The sequence below is a fragment of the Branchiostoma floridae genome, chromosome 8 (assembly GCF_000003815.2).
Source record: "Branchiostoma floridae strain S238N-H82 chromosome 8, Bfl_VNyyK, whole genome shotgun sequence".
In the NCBI taxonomy this organism is placed as follows: Eukaryota; Metazoa; Chordata; class Leptocardii; order Amphioxiformes; family Branchiostomatidae; genus Branchiostoma; species Branchiostoma floridae.
The window spans coordinates 3,992,128-4,009,384 of record NC_049986.1 but is presented as its reverse complement, the minus strand read 5'-3'; the positions used below and the strand labels follow the sequence as shown (position 1 = coordinate 4,009,384).

General features: G+C 41.5%; 2 protein-coding genes across 2 annotated transcripts in view; both read left to right on the top strand.

Annotated features, from left to right (window-relative positions):
- The first annotated feature begins 633 nt into the window (after positions 1-633).
- LOC118421465 lies at positions 634-3,354 on the top strand. Its single transcript, XM_035828766.1, has 4 exons — positions 634-764; positions 976-1,136; positions 1,921-2,030; positions 3,007-3,354. The coding sequence occupies exons 1-4, from the start codon at positions 735-737 to the stop codon at positions 3,123-3,125; spliced, it is 420 nt and encodes a 139-aa protein (XP_035684659.1). The 5' UTR covers positions 634-734; the 3' UTR covers positions 3,126-3,354.
- Positions 3,355-5,144: 1,790 nt separating this feature from the next.
- Positions 5,145-17,257, top strand: part of LOC118421464 (cell surface hyaluronidase-like) — a 26,776-nt gene continuing 14,663 nt past the window's right edge. The window contains exons 1-9 of the mRNA XM_035828764.1: positions 5,145-5,315; positions 10,295-10,432; positions 12,214-12,500; positions 13,379-13,656; positions 14,084-14,154; positions 14,487-14,579; positions 15,056-15,250; positions 16,100-16,269; positions 16,764-16,973. Coding sequence (XP_035684657.1) covers positions 5,249-5,315; positions 10,295-10,432; positions 12,214-12,500; positions 13,379-13,656; positions 14,084-14,154; positions 14,487-14,579; positions 15,056-15,250; positions 16,100-16,269; positions 16,764-16,973 — 1,509 coding nt within the window. The 5' untranslated portion in view covers positions 5,145-5,248. The remainder of the gene's footprint in view (positions 5,316-10,294; positions 10,433-12,213; positions 12,501-13,378; positions 13,657-14,083; positions 14,155-14,486; positions 14,580-15,055; positions 15,251-16,099; positions 16,270-16,763; positions 16,974-17,257) is intronic.

The window sequence follows — 17,257 nt, the reverse complement described above, 5'->3', positions numbered from 1 at the left end:
TGGGTGTGCTGGAAGAGCCATTCTTACATGGAGGGGGGGCTTTTTTTTAAAATCCATTGGCATTTTTTAAAATCCATTTTTTGGACTTCAGTGATTATGTCAAAGTCCTATTTTAGCGGATGTATTTTTGGACTGCTCTACTTTACATGGAAGAGTCCATTTTTTGCACACGGAAGGGGGATTTTTTTCAAATTCAGTTTGGACGGGTGATGATTCAAAATTCAATTTTTAGTGGAAGTGTTTTTAGACTGGTCTATTATACCTTTTCATGCACTGGGACCTTTTTTTGCTAAATTCAATTTTGGATTTGGTTTCTTATTCAAAAGGCCAAGGTTTCAGTGGGAGTATTTCTGGACTGGTCTATTGTGCAAATTCACATAGGGTGCACTGGAGTCCATTCTTGAACGGGGGAATTTTGTAAGATTCATTTTTGGGTTAAACCGTCATTAGTAAAAGTGATTTTTCAAATGGGTGATTTTGAAATGGTCTATTGTTGCATGGGGAGGGAGATGGCTGAAATATGCTGTATTTGCTCTCAAGCAAATGTCGGCCTTTCTAGTTGTGTTTATGCTCGTGTGTTTGTGCGTGTGACTGTGTTTGTATGTTTGAGTGTACGTGTATGTACGTTCGCAGTGTAACGGACTTGAATATCCACTATCATACAGGAACCAATCATCCATGATGACAACCTGAAGTTTCTTGAAGTGACAATCCAAGCTGCCGGAAAGGAGGAAATGGAGTTGGGCAACAGACCTTTTATCGAGGTACGTATACATTTATTGTAAAACCCTACACACTTCCTCTATGCATTATTGCCTGCCTACCTAAGTGCCTGTTTATTATGCATTATTTCTATCGATGAAATTCGTTGAAAGCTCTGAAAAAATGCTAGGCCACTCTTTATTGACATACTTCCTATACCAGGGGGCAACTACGTGATGTATCTTTACTTGCACAGGTAGACGGAGTGCACAGGTAGACGGAGTGAGGTACGATGATCGTTACCGAGGCTTTAGGATCATCGCCGTTGACGCTATGAATGGTTCGGTGACGCATCAAATGACGTTCGACACGCACGGCCAACCAGAGGCTGATGCCGTTATGGCAGCATTCATACGAAGCGACATCCCAAACAAGTAAGTGATGATAGATTTATGTACATCTGGCAATTTTTCTTCAGTTCTTTTACTACTTAAACACTAAAGTTGTTTGGACATATGGAGTTTGTTTGGTCACTGGATAAAGGTCAACGTTTGTCAGGAATTCAAAAAATACAATTCAAAGTAGTGCAACTTAAGTGTGCAGCTTATGGCGTCGTGTTGGCGTAACTGTTGGAGTGATTGGCCGAGAACCGTGAGTCACTGGGTTAGAATCCGATGACAGGCTACCGATTTCGTAGATGTGGGCTTGGGAAAGACACGACTTTCTTCACTGTAACAGGGGTAAATGACTTAGGCTTAGGTCCCAATTCGCAACCCGGGGCCCGGCAGGGTAGCTTTCGGAAACGAAAAATATGATATAAAAGGCAACAAAAGACAGAACATAAAAAACAGTCAATAGCATAATTTGTAATTGTGTATATTCCTTGATAAGCATTTTTATTTTTTGCTCCCGCAAACGTCCCGGCCGGGGCCCGGTTTGTAAATGGGACCTAGAACTAAGGTTGGGGAAACAAATTACAACATGCTGCTATGTGGCTCATTATTAAGTTATTAACTTGAGTACCACACTTTTTTGTAATTGAATACCTGTGTAATTGAGTATTTGTGTATCTCCAAAATAATTTTTAAAAGTTGACGGTGCAATCTGAAGGTATGTAAAGAGCAATGATGTGTGTCAGAGTTTTGAGTGACACATATGGCAGCCAATGACTACACAATCATTGGCTGCCATATGTGTGAACGTACTGCCATTCTGCAGCTCCATCGTCCTTGTTGCCACACGTGACTCATCCAGTCGGTATGCCAATGAGTGTCTGACCGCTTTAAAGGAGATCGGAGCTCAGGAACCTGTTCAGACAGAATATAGAGGTACGTGTGGTTGATGATTTTATTCCCAGGTGAAAATTAATGTCGTCGCAATATGATAAACATGACATTAACCTTCAGAAGGGGGCATCATGTTCCAACTGTACACTATCACCCGACATTTTTTTACAGGATTTCCCTCTTGGTGAATGTGTGTTTTGTAAAGCAATATGACACTCCCTACCCATCTGCAGATCTTACTCGTGCATTCCCTGTACGAATGGAAACATCCTTCATCGTGACTATTTTCGGCACAAATGCGGGGAAATAAGCATACCAAGGAGGCAAATGTTTAATAAGATATCAAATATCCCGTTGTATAACCCGTAAAATTATTTCGTAATCATTTTTTCTAGCTATGCCAGGCACATGGTTTTCAGCAATTGCTTATACCCTAATCATTGAGTACTTGGGAAGTTAAGAAGAATAGAATTGCTGACCTTTAAACGACAACAAACTTTCATAAATGGAAACACCCACCCATGGAGTCGCTACAGGAACAATATAGTTCGAGAGAGCCTAATTTAACCTAAGTGGACTGCCACTGTATGGTGCTGTATGTCGCTCAATGACATATATAGAGCTAAATCATTCTTATTCTGCTCGGGGATTATCATTTTTATGATAATGAATTCAAATACCAGAGTTACCAACCTATAGCTAGGATTGGTGTGTTAAAAAATTCATACTTTCCCAGAACTACCGTAGAGTGGAATTTGTTATCACCAAGGACAGTAGGGGGTCTTCTCTGGATAGTTTTAAAGAAGGCTTCCAGAAAAATTTGCTAGTGACTCGGGATTATTTGAATTGCACTGTCTTAGAAAGGCAAATGATATACCTGAAGTGCTGAAACGTTGAAAAAAGGGCTTTTTTTCTATAATTTATGATATACAAAAAATAATAAAATTGTTTTTTTTTTCACGCACTTTCTTATTTTGATTTTGGAATTTTTTATAATGTACAATGTCTTTTGTTGCAGGCAATTTCGCCATGGTTGGTTTCAAGGGCACTGTTTGGCCGACCTGGATCCAACAAGTCAACCTGCCGTCTACTCAGGGACTAGCGCAGATCTACACCAAGATCCCGCTCATGGCCTGAGTTCAGCAAGAAGAAGAAGAAATACTCCCCTATGTATTAAATAAAGGAATTCATGGAGAGTTCAAAGTACAGGGCATTTTTCTCTTCTCAGCGGTTGGCTTGTTTGATCTATCTATTGACTTAAAGGTCTTGACTTGGCGGATTTACATTTTAGGTAAACATTTAGACACTAGCTCTTCATACATGTGTCTCAGGTGTCGTTTCAAATTTCTACTCCGTTAGATTTCTGCTCTGAGAGGTTATGCGTGTGAGAAAAGATAGGCTTGGGATGGGGCTAGGGTTAGTGTTCGAGTTTAGTTTAGGGCTTTTTGGGCGGGGGGGGGGGGGTTAGGGGAGGGTTGCGTTAGTTTAACTGGTTTGTAATAGTATTACATGTAGCCTCCAAAGCGCGACCTCTCCTTCCGGAATTCGCTCAGACTTACGTAAACTTTTTAACTATTTAGCGAGCATTTGTTCTGCAAGTTTTTTTGTTGTCATTTCCAATATCATCATGGCATGTTATGAGACTTGCTACATAGCTTCCGGGAACGAAAAAAAAAATGATATAAAAGACACCAAAGTACACAAGACGTAGAGCATAGTCAAGGGCATTATTTGTGTATATTTGCCTCCGTGAAATTTCAAGAAGGTTATGTTTTACCCTGCTTTTGTGTGTGTGTATTTGTCAACAAGATAACTCAAGAACGGCTGGTTGGATTGGTTTGATACTTGGTGTACATGTGAGGTGTGATAAAAGGTGAAAATGATTAGATTTCGGGGTCCCTACAGCTTTTCTTGGTACTGCAGCGCAACTTCCGGTACGTTTTGCTATCTCGCGTTCTGAACAAGGTATGGGCACGATTTTTAGGTATTAGATAGCTCTTGTGCTTTGGAAGAAGTGACATGAGTTTTGGACCCTAGCGGTTAGTTTTGGGATACCTGGGGTATTTTTGTGAAAAAGAAAAAAATCTGAAGAGGATAAATTAAGAAGGGAACAATGGATTTTCATGATTTTCAGTTTGTACTAGGTACCTTAGACAATGTTGTACAAAATGAAAAACTAATTATGCAAAATAGGAGTACATTTGCATAATTAATGAGAATGTTCTATCATGGCAGTTTTTGCAATATATCTCTTGTCCCGGACATGATATACTTTTGGCATTTTAATGCTAGATAACTTTCAGCGTCATGACAAAGTGGAGTAAGTTTCAGCACCCTAACATTTAATTTTGGAACTGCAGGGGCGTTTGTGTCTTTCTGACATTCCAAAGAGGATAACTGCAGAGAGGAATGACCGATTGCTGTCATTTTAGTCATGCAGGTAGCTTAGGCAAAGATTTTCTTAATGATGTACATGTTACATAAATGAGGGCTAAATTTGCATAATTAATGAGGAAATTGTATAATTACATTGTTTTCAATAACTGGTCTTCAATAGATATAACACGTGTAACAGACCCCCCCCCCCCTCCCGCTCTCACCTAACATTACTTGTTGTCGCCAGTAAAGTAAAGATCATTATAATTTGATTCTAAGGAGGATTATGCTTTTAACTATGGCCGGAAATTTTATTTTGGCTCTGTTATTTCTTGGTGAGGCCTTGAACCTATTGATCACCCCTCGTCAGTGCGAATACAGTAAATATACTGACCCCACCGTTGCTTCCGTATGGGGCACGCCTCTTCCTTTTTCAAATAAGGCCATGTTTATTCAACTATATGGATGGCATCCTCTGGGAAGGCCAAAGATGATGTGGGCGTGCAATGAAAAGGTTTGACCCTTCCAATAAAGTTGGCTGCATTATGAATTCTGGGTGGTCAGGAAGACGGAACAAATGATTAAACAGTGTATGGAGTACAGAACAACAATATATTGATATTCCACATCTTCGTCTTTGACTTCAGTGACATTGTTACCTACCTGCTTTCCTGTATCTATTTTTTTGCAATTCACGGCATATTTGTTCTTATTTAGCAGCTGCTTTGCACGATTTGTACTTTAGTCTAATTTTTCGAAAACGGACGCAAATTGATGCTTTCGTAGATGCCTTCCATATAATCTAATCGAATGGCCATGTGTATTTATCTGATATGCTGTGTACACAGCTGAGTCTGAGAAACGTGTAGTACACTTGGCTTGAGATGTCGAGCTTCACGGCTGCAGTGGTACTTCTTTGCCTTCTGGCTTCAGTTCTATCAAAGGACTACGGTAAGGACAGGAGATTTTTCTCACGTTCTCCTAAACATTCATTACTTAATATATTTGTGTACAAAGAACAATGACTGTTTTCTCATTAAAGGTAAAAGGTAGTCCCATAGTGGGGCCGTAGGGGCAGTGGGATGTTATCCACTGTGTGTAGGGTACAGTATTGGAAGGCGGGGCCCAACCCTTCACAGCACACGTTTCAGCGGTAGAGTTCATACATCCTGCCGGTAGAAATTCTTCCACCGCCTCGTACCTTTTCAGTGAAAGTCATGTGCCCACTTTCCACACTTGGATGGAGTAAGGGACGTTGTGTTTAGTGCCTTTCCCAAGAGCAAATGCACAAGACAGGTAGCATGATAGGTTTTGAACCCAGGACCTCTGTGGTCTGGGCCAAATGCCCCACGTTTACACATTAATTTACCACAGCCCTCGACACCGGTACAATATCGTTTGGAACGAGGGAAAACATTGTAGGCTCTCAGACAATATGGAAACGTTCGTAAACAGGTCATTTTGTAAGATATCTATAGCGTTGCAATAGGTTTGTGATTCCTTATAGGCTTGAAGATGTCTTTTTAGTCTATGTCTAAAGGTCTTCGATATTTCAGACGATCGCTTGTAAGCACGATTTTTGATAGCCTGGTTAAATCTCGCTTATAGCAGCCCGCCAAACATCCGCCGGCCCACTATCAGCTTGATAGAGAATAGCCCTTAGTCAAGGGAACTGGGTTTTCCATATATGGATAATGTATGTAATTGCAGGGAGCCCACCAGATCCTGGCTTTTGGTTGCTATGGACTGGGGTGGGTTGCTATGTGGTGATTGACAGCATCACACCTCTTATCTGTAGTTGATCTCTCTGATCTGTGCCACTTGTACTGATGGTGGGAACAGAGTTCTACTATTATAAAATGATGTCTTTTTTTAACAACCGCTACACCGAAGAACTAATGTGAAAATTACCCTTCAATACATAGAATAGCATTCATTTAGGTAGATGTGCCTGTGGCATAACTTTTGATGTGCCAATCATTATAGGAGGGACATATCATGGTTCTGAGAAGTTTGACCAAGGAGGTTGACAGGCTTCAACTGTCACAACAACATGGCGCATTTTTGTGAACCAACTGTTTTTCTGCAGTTCTCTGCCTATATAGATTTTAAAAAAATGTACTTTATGCCAAGCTTTCGTTGCTGGCCACATAAAATCTCACCACCAGGCAAAATAATAGTTCCAGGAAAGTCTGCGCTCCAAGATTCCTTCAAGTTTCTTGAAATCCCCACAACTGGCACAAGACGTTGTTTTCCTATTAAACACAAACATGCCTCTGCTCCCATGGGTCCTTCACACAGAGAACCACAGCCCGGCACAGACAATGGGAGAGGCAACTAGCCCGCCCACCCTCTGGGTGGTGGAGACATGCTAATATACTGGTTTCCACGGTAATGGGGGCTTGACCAAAATCCTGGCTTGCCATTGGTGTTGGTATTTTCTACAACAGTTCCCCCAGGTTATAGCTAGTGGAGCACAAACTCCGCGGGGAGGGGCCAGTTAGAGCCCTGGACAGCGGAGTTTGTGTTACACAGACTAGATTTTTGATATGGATTCTTTTCAATTAGGCAGGCTTAACTTTCAGTGCAATTCCCCCCGGAGGAGTGTATGTGAATGACAACACAATTCAGACAAACGTACGTCTGCAAGATGTTATTTCAAATAAAGTTTTCAAGATGGTGTTCTAGCTCCTTCTTGTGCAGCTTCGGCAACGGTAACAGCGACGTTGGAATAAGTTTTATCGAAATGTTAAACAAATGAGTGGGAATCAAAGCAGCTGCGTTGTGACTCGCATGACTTTTGCACAGAGTTTAAATATGCCTGTACACAGTTTGCCTGTAGCTTTTTACTAAATAGAATTACGTCATTGTATGGACGAAAGACAGATAATGGTATTTGCTAACTTCAAGGCAAACATCTATACTCAATACGGTCCCGTGCATGGATAAGGGTCACCTCGTGCCTTTTAAATTGCATGACACCGCAATTATATGTGTTTTCAACAAGAATGAAAGAAATTTTTCAATTAAGACGTGTGATGTGCAGCCCTGGTGCTATCAGTAGTACAATATTGTTCACCATTGCTAGCCAGCATGTCAGATTCGATTGTGAGAAAAATGCAGATAGTACAAAATAGAGCGTGTAGACTGTTATTAAAATGTACATCGGACACATCTGTTAGGCGGATGCATCTTGAGCTTGGTTGGCCTACAGTGAGAAAAAGATTCTCTTTAAGTACTCTGATTATGTTCTTTAAAATCCTCACTAGCCACGAACCACAAAATGTGTACAATTCCTTCATACCAGTTAATTCATCCCACATGTATAATACTAGATTTTCTGTATCCAACAACTTCAGACTACCCAAACCTAAAACAAACAGTGGAAAACGTACCTTCCTGTACCAAGCAATTATGCTCTGGAACTCATTGCCATCTAACATTAAGTCACTGTATACACTGTCCAGTTTTAAACAAGCCATCTCAAACATTGTCATCTAGACCTCTGACCTCTAGACACTGTGCTCTATTGTAAATACTTTGTGATTGTTGTATTTCTAAAAATGTATGTATTCATGTTGATTGTCATGTTGATTCATGTTGATTGAACCTTGTAAGATTAGCCCGTAAGGGCTAAAAGGTTTCTTAATAAACAAAAAAAAGTGTTCTTAAATGATCGCAATGTCCAAAGTGACAGCTATCACTTGAAGTACTTTATTTCTCATATTCCTGAACTAAGAAGATAGAAGTAATTTTTCTGTCTTAACGATATTTGTTGCTGTTGAATACAATTAGAAAATGTCGTATTTTGGTCAAGCGCGCATTATAAAGCTTCGTGCAAAGATCTACCTAACTCAAATTGAGAGAGGGGAACACGGTGGGCTTATGTGAAACGCATCCTCCTACGCAGGGACATCCAACAGCAAAACCGCCTGTCTGGATATACCCTGCTTTCTCAAACGTCATCCTTAGTTCTTATTGCCTAGTTCATGAGCTTACCCTTATACTTGTATATGCGAGATTCCTTTTAAAAATTGAAAGGTCTCTTTTCTGATTGGTTGACAGCTGGTTTCTGCCGACGCCCACAGTAACTAAGTGTGACGGTTGAGAAAGCAGGGTACATCCAGACAGGCGGTGCCGCCGCACCGTTGGATGTCCCTGCGTAGGAGGATGGGTGAAATGGGGACTGTGGCACAATTGTAGCTTTGCACTACATGTATCAACTACCAAAAAGCATGATCCTTTCCCAATATACAGAATATGGTGCTTTACGTCTACTTTTAAAATGCCTATGCTGTCAATTGTACTAAGATACAACAGTTCCTATTCACATTCAACTACAATAAGTATTTGATACCAATACTTAACTATCCTAACTGAAACATCAACATCTAATGGAAATCAGCTTTACATGTCATGTTGCTGGCGTTTCTGTGAAATCCTAGAATACTTTTGCAAAAATGGTTGTGAAGCACTTCAACTGGACAATTATTCTGCAAGTGGTCTTTACTCCAAATTTCGCTACCATATAGCATGATAAGTTTGTAATACATGTATCAAAACATTTGTAATAAAGTCTTTATAGAGATCGAAGAGCGGATGAGAGATTTTATACTGAAGACAGCTTTACGTGCTTTGAGGGAAAGTTTTTTTTTGGCTTAGGCACGATCTACACACAGTTTTTCCCGATAGCGGCGAGCCTACAGCCTCTCGCCGAGCTTTTTTTCATCGTCTAGATGGAACTACTATATCGCCATTACGATATCGGGAAAATTTATCCCGAAAGGTCCGGACCATTCGTACGATAGCTTAGCAGGGGTCCCCGATAGCTTAGCAGGCGTCCCCGACAGCTCTGCGCGCGTGTAGATGCTTCCCGACTTCGGGAAGGCTCATTAGCATATAACGCCATTTGAAAAATCGCGCTATATGTTTATCACTCGCTTTACACTACGTTTTCCTGAGACGTCTTGGGCAAGACCGTCTCAGCCAAGACCTTTAACAGTTCTCTTTACAAACGCTGTGACAAGCTGTCTTGGACTCCCTGCAGAGCAGGCTTGCAGGCATTATTCTGTGTCTCTGCATTTAACCACACACTTTCCTCCGTAATAAGTAGGCAGTTTTTCCACAAATACAGGGGAAATATGAAAAGTTGGATTGTAGTGGACTCCAACTACTATCAGAAAAAAACTGTCCCTGTTCAAAGAGGTAAAAAAAGGTGTCGAAAATAAGAAAGAAAAATTCATAATGAAAAACAACCTCATAGTAAACACAGATCCAAAATGCTGTAGAGATCGCACTTGGTAGGCTCAATGATATATACCCTTTGACCTACAAATACTGCTCAAAGTTGGCTCTGAACAGGCTCTGAGACGAATTTTCTGAGACCGTTCTCTTTACACAGTAAAAAATGGGTCTTGGCACTCCTGCTGTGCGTCTTGGCACTCCCGCTGAGCGTCTTGAGACCACATCAGATGTGGTCTCAAGACGCACAGCAGTAATCTGGTCTTGAGACCCATAAAACTCTCTTTACACTGTGGCTGAGACGTCTTGGCTGAGACGGTCTTGAGACGGTCTTGGCCAAGACGTCTCAGAAAAACGTAGTGTAAAGCGAGTGTATGACTGCAAGCGCCATGGGTGTCCGGCCCCCTACGTTCTAGATCCCTCCCGACATCTCCAAAGATATCGGTAAAAACTGTGTAGATTGGGAAAAGTTGCCTGAAAAGAAAAGTTGCCTGAAGCGGACAAGAGCAGACAAAGGTAATAATATGATAATGTCCAATTACATCATAAGGGTGTCTAATTTCTTACAAATGGCGGTGTTTATTGAATAATACTAATCGAGATGGAATGTAATATGTATCAAGGACTGCTGTATTTGTGTACCTTTGGTGTTATAAGTAACTGAACAATGACGATATTTGTTTTACCAGGATGCCCGGATGCTGACCCCACCTTGACCCCATGGAACCCTGGGCATGACCCCACCGCGCAGGTGGTTGTGGGTAGAGGGGAGAACTACCTGCTCCAATCATCCGCAACTTTTTTCTCACTGGAAGTCAGAAATGGAGGTAAGCCCTTGTGTCAACCAGACTAATCGTTGAGCTGAATAGATACAAAAATAAAATAGAGTCTAAATTAGGGTCTCATTCGTGTATTTCTCGTAAGTGGGTAATAAAAAGAAAGAAAACGGTTGCATGAGCATGTCTATATAATTAGACATAAGTTATTCCACTTTAGCCAGCCTAACTGGTCTCAAACCTTAAACAGGTGGAAGCTTGATTGTAACTGAAGAAATCAGCAGGTAATTTTGGCACTGGGGATTGTTGGATAGATGTGTTTCTATGACTTGGTTTTATAACTGGTAGGTAAGAAACTTTTTAGCACAATGGCTTTGGCATACTCCCAACTTCAGGGAGGAAAATTTCAATTGTTTTTTGTCGTGTGTACTCTTAATGACGCTCTGAAAGACGATATCTTAAACCGATGCAAATATGTTGATGACTTGTCTGTGTGCGAGAGTCGACTTTATTACGAAGCGTGCCTAATCCAATCCACACGTGACCAACGCAATACCTGGGAGACTAGAAATGACATGATTTTAAATAGCGAGAAATGTATGCTCCTGACCTTTTCATTCATGAGAAACTGCCCTCCACCCCCTAAGATCTTACTTGCCGAAAAGTCACTTAAGTATACGGAAACTGCTTGTATTCTAGGCCTTGGGTTATTTAGTAATCTAAGATGGGACAAATATGTACATGTTATAACTAAAAAGGCCAGCTCACGACTTTTCTGGCTAAAGAAACTAAAATGTAGCTCCAGTCTTGAACTCAAATATCACAACACAACAAGTGATGAAGATTGAACGTATACAGATGCGAGCACTTAGAATAATTCTTGGCTCCCAGTATGTGTGTTACAACAGCACACTTACCCAATTAGATATGCCGTGCCTTGAGGAAAGAAGAGAAACCCTTAGCCTAAAATTCGCAAAGTCGCTACTCAATTCTCCCCGGCATTGGTTGCCTCCTACCCGTTCTCAAGTTCATACAAGATACCTGAAGGGAGCAAATCAACTTGATATTCCTCTTGCCAAAACAAATCGTTATAGAATGAGCCCAGTTCCATATTTTGCAGCCCTTCTTAACAAACATTCGAGTTGACCACGAGTTGAAATCCTCCATCACCATTGTCAACTACTACTCTGCAGTAATAGCTATTTTAGTTAGTATTACTCTGCAGTAATAGCTTATCTGTATTGTCTTACGGTGTTAATGTTTAGTCTTGTCACTATACTTTTCATTACTATACTATGTTAAGTTTTAATGTATTTGTGTTTATAGTTCAATTTCCTGAATATGTAATTCAGCGCACTACGGCGCTGCCATGTATTCGGCGATTGGATTATTCAAAATAAAGATATTTTTGTACAGTTACTTTCAAAATGGTGCTGATATATTCAAAGGAATTCCAATAGATGGATATTTTCTTAGTCATTTTTTGAAAACAATCTAATTATTGTGGCTTACATATTCTTTTATTCAAAATAATTCAGACTTATTACAAATATCACCTAAAAATCCTCATGATGACCTGGAATGTAAGGCTGTTATTTTATATTCAGTGACGCCACTTAAAAACTAAGTCTTGATATTTCAGTATGAAAATGCTAAGCATTCTATGATCTGTGTATCACCGATTAAAGGTAGTGACCATGCGTGCTGTCTCAAACGTCAGACCATTGCCAAAATCATATCCATTTGCCTAAGTTTTTGCATTGGCGTATATTATTACCTGGGTGTCTAACTTTCATCGACGTATGTATCACCGATTTTCTATTTCTAAACAGGAAGAATTGTATTCGCTGACTTGGGTCCGACAAGCGATGAAGAAATAGTCCTGAGGTCTCGAGAGATCATAGTGGGCAGCGATCCAGGCCGTGGCGAGTTCCACATCGGTAGCGAGACCTGTCCGTATCAGGGGAAGGCCACGGTGTCCCTGTACGGCCGCAAGGACGACCAGAAGAACAGCAAACAGTTCCTAGTCAAGAGAGGTGGAACGCTGGAGATCCACGGGCAACACAAGCTGGCATGGACACAGCTCACACAGACAGTTCCGGCAGGGGGCCTTCCTAAGGTAAGTTGACAAGTGAATGTGTGCGCCTTTGTAGCTACCCCGCTCACCCTACAAGTGGAGTGTGGCCAGTCCTAATACCCCTGTCGCATCATGGATATCCACGGTCTTCGGGCGTACGCCTTAAAGCGATCACGTTGACAACGTGCCCACTGTTCATTGTACTTGTCGAAAAGAGCTTGGGAAGGTTTACCAGTACAATGAATTTACAAATGCTATACAGAGCATCTGTTTTCTCTAGTACGGCCAGTGGAAGGTTCGGTCTTCAGCGAGCTGAACTGGTTTGAACTGGTCATTGAACAACAAACCTTTTATACAAAACCAAGTATTTTATTCAAGCAACGCTTTGTTGAACGTCTGTCACCTTCCTCAGGGAATTCTGACTGCTTTACATTGCATTCAATCTTAACATGATGAGGTGTATCTTACACAGAATTTTACATGTACTTGTTGCACTTTTATTATTGTAATATACAAGTACATAACACACACCTTTTAATGTTTTGGACCGCATTGTAAATGTACGGCATTTACAATGCGGTCCAAAATAATAAAAGGTGTGTTATGTACCTGCATGTTACCATAATAAAAGTGCAACAAGTACATGTAAAATCCTGTGCCAGATACACCTCATCATGTTTGGGACAGCTTTGAAAATACCATATTAGCTCTCTTTGTATTTACGTAAATACTTCACATTTGGGATGGCATCTGTAAGCAGCGACACCTGCGCTGCAGTGCGACGCGAATCAGTGAGAATCGCCCTAAGGAATGTGACAGATGTTTACCAAAACGTCGGTTGAATACAAGACTTGTTTTTGTGGAATACTTCAATAAATTTCCAATATTATGAAATTGAGATCACGTTTCTACTTTGTCAGGGAAGCTATGGTTGGGATTCCACTGCTGGGAGTGGTGGAAGAGGGATTCACGTGCATGTCATCGACGAAACATCAGCTGCTGTGGTGGACTGGCAACGCTTCGACACTCAAGCAGACGAAAGCAGCAGCCGAAGATTGGCGTCTTTCATCGACCAAATACCGTCGGGAAAAATCGTCGCATTGCAAGTATACGAATCAGCCAGCGGACAACTGAAGGCAACCACTCGGCAGAAAATACGGGAATTGGGAAGTATCGAGGTGGACGCGTTGTCATTCAGGTAATGTGTAACTGTAATGTGTAGATTGTGGGCATCAACGGGAAGAAGAAGAAGAAGAAGGCTACGATCAGTAAACGGCTGTGCATATACGAAGTTTAAGAAAAAAAACATTAAAACTGTACATCATTTGATGCATAATGATTGAAAATAACTAAATGATGATGGGGCTTCAAGTACTGAATCACGATTAAGGGCTCCTCCCTGTCATGGACACAGTGGATAACACCACACTGCCCTTAAGGCCTCAAATAACTATGGGGCTATCATTACCTTTTGTCTGTCCGTTGCATGTGGCACTTTTAAAACAAGCTACTTACTGAGAGTGGGGCAACATTGTCCTTGTAAAAATACGATAACGTATTATGTAGGAAAATGCAATTACAAACAAAAATTTAATAACTACTTACTATGCAACATGACACTTTAGGAACCCATGGGTGTTTGTGGGTGTGAAGGGAGACCCCAGTGCTGCGGTTGAGCAGAGAATCCCTTACGTCGGTGAGTACTATGTTAGATCAGAATATTCTTATTCTTGGTTTGAAGCTTTGTACTTTTTAACATTGTAATGACATTTCCATAAATATTTGTAGCCAGAAGTCACACTGTCATCCATGACAAAGGCCCGTTTTAGGGGAGGATACAAGATGAGTCACGTTCGGGGCCACAGTGTAGCAGCGACACCTAGCTGCAATCCGAAGTATAACTATTATTACCCTGAGATTGATGACATACAGTCCATCGAAGCGTCAGCCACGTGTTGACTCTCGCCTGTCTTGAAGAAATCTTTAACCCATGCACACTGATGATTTTTGCTCTGTATTTTATCTTAGACACACAGACTACCGGCAGAGCCTCCATCACGGCTACCTTTGATGCCTTCTTCGGCTCCTATGACGTCACTGCCACAAGTGAATGGCTGGGAGGTAAGAACTACTCATATCAATGCTGAAATGAAACAAGGAATATGATTGTAGATATATGATGACCAACGGCCATCCTGATAGAAATAATACTCGTAACAGTAGTCCACTGTGTCCTGTAACGTAATACTCTATCAGGTATGGTGATATAATTTATGCTATCAAATAATGTTTGGCACTACTGACAGGATGTTCCTTTGATAATTCTCTGAGTAACACCTATCAATCCTAGCCCCAGCAACAAGACTCTATTGATCGGTGTACCAAAGGCAATCAAGGCAATATTTTTTGGCCGAATCAACTTTGTGATTCCCAGAGGATGTAATCCATATACTAGTAACTGAATCAACATGGAATAAGCAATCTAGTATATTTGATTATCCGTATGATATTTGCAGGTATACAGCGTCACTATGATATTTGAAATCATCAACTATTGCAAATAACCTATAGGCTTATATAATTGATGTTTAACACAGGAAGATCCCGTTGTACGTTTTCGGTCAACCGTGCCGGAGGTGGTGATTACGTCATCAACCTGAAGGATGACGTCAGTTCCTGGCAGCCCGGTGACCACATCGTGCTAGCCAGCACGGACTACAACATGGAGCAGGCAGAGGAGTTCCAGCTGCTGCCGTGCCAGGAGTGCTCCAGTCATCAAGTGAAAATCAGCGGTAAGGCTCGCCATGTATAAATAATATAAATCTAGATACCCTTTTTTACAACTCTTCCTTTATTTCAACTTTTCTGTGCCTGAAGTCACATTCCTTAGGGAAATTCTGTCCATCTGTCTCTTTCATCGTGGCAATTATCATTGTACTTCAGGCACTGTACATAATGTACGTTTCTAACCGCACCTGTTAGCAGCGACATCTATAGCTGCAGTACAATGTGAACCAGTCAGAATTGCCCTGAGGAATGTGACAGACGGTCACCTCAACGTCGGTGGATATACATGTAGAGCAATGGTTGTGTAAAAGGAAAATCTTCATTCTATACAAAATGTTTACAAATATGTCGAAACCCAATCATTTGCCCCACTGTTGTGTAAGAGGTGATCAATAAGTTAGAAATATGGCACATAACTATTAATGTTTATCAAAATCAGATCATCATGATAAGTTTTTTGGCGACATCAGATCATCATGATAAGTTTTTTGGCGACGCCACACCAGTGTCATAAGGTGAGAGAAAAAAAGGCAATTAAGCTGCAACCTGAGGCGTGCTTGTCAACTTCATGCCCGCTGAAAGTTAGCTACACACTTCTTTGCAGTTGAAATACGAAGGGAGTTCGAAGATTTCATGGCATGAGCAACACGACCCGCACTCTAATTTTGCCACTTGTTTACTGATTTCAAAAGGACGTCGACTAGAAAGTATTGACTCGTAATTTGGTGGGTATTGATCAAAGGGTCTATATATCTGTGATTTAAGTTATGCAAAATACTTCTTGGTCGATCACCCCTCGTATATGCATGTACCCCATGACGTCTCTGAAAATTGGATTTTTTTCGACTTGGTAGGACAAGCTCGTTACACCCACTTCGGCGAGATCTCGGATGACGTAGACTTGCGAGGTGAAGTTGGACTGCTGACGAGGAACATCAAGTTCCAGGGGGAGGTGGAGGACAGCTGCTATGGTGACAACTTCTGTCAGTACTTCAGCTACGACACGTACGGAGGACATCTCAAGGTACATTTTGAATCAGAATGACTAGTTATTCTGTATGTCAAACTACACTTGTTACACCTGTATTTGTGTTTGTATTGGTGTCTGGCTATTTGAATATCGCAAAGGCCAGGACGTGGGAAAGGAGGGGGGGGGGGGGGGGTACAGAGACTGACAAGATGAGAAGGATGGCATTATGGGTCCTGGTAGAGAGTTGCTATGCTCGTTGAGGACACTTACAGAAAGTTAGGTGAAAGGTCCAGAAAGGTCCCAGAATGGGCTACAACCGGCTGTGGCATTCCCTGTCTTCGTTATGCGACTGTACGCATGTCTTTTACCTTCCGAGATGCAGTTAGAAAATGCATAGACAAAACGAGCGAGAAATTCACAACTAGTGATAAACAAAAAATTCACCAAAACACTTTAAATAAAACAGGTTTTGCTATGACAAACATGTCATATTTCACAGACGTCTGCTATTCCTTGTCCTGCTACTTTCCTGTTCTCATAAACTTCAGATTCTGCAAGGTTACAAGAACGTGCATCTGTCCGGTATCGAGTTCACCCGCATGGGTCAGCAGGTGTTGGGGAGCTACCCTGTCCACTTTCACATGGCCGGAGACGTGGACGAGGTCGGCGGCTACAGCCGCCCAACGTACGTCCGGGAACTGTCCATCCACCACTGCTTCTCCCGCTGTTTGACCATCCATGGCACTCACGGACTACTGGTCAGTCTTTGTTATTTCTCTGCATTCTTCTTTGGCAACGGGTCAAATCTGAAGGTCCACTGTGTCTTGGGCACGGTATTTAGAGGCGGAGCCTAACCCACTCCTTCAGACGACGCTTTATACCTCACCAACATAAGTCAGGCAACCATTTTTATACCACGGTAAGCGAGGAAGGTCATGCTATCACAAGATCGGTGACATGACAGGATTCGAACTTGGTACCTCTTGGATCTGAGCCGAACACTCTACCGTTACGCCACACGAACCCACTGATTGGGGTGTTT

Coding starts and splice junctions, on each gene's coding strand:
- LOC118421465 (XM_035828766.1), top strand. CDS start 735: ATGGAGTTGGGCAACAGACCTTTTATCGAG. Junction 765..975: donor GCAACAGACCTTTTATCGAG/GTACGTATACAT, acceptor CGGAGTGCACAG/GTAGACGGAGTGAGGTACGA. Junction 2,031..3,006: donor TGTTCAGACAGAATATAGAG/GTACGTGTGGTT, acceptor CTTTTGTTGCAG/GCAATTTCGCCATGGTTGGT.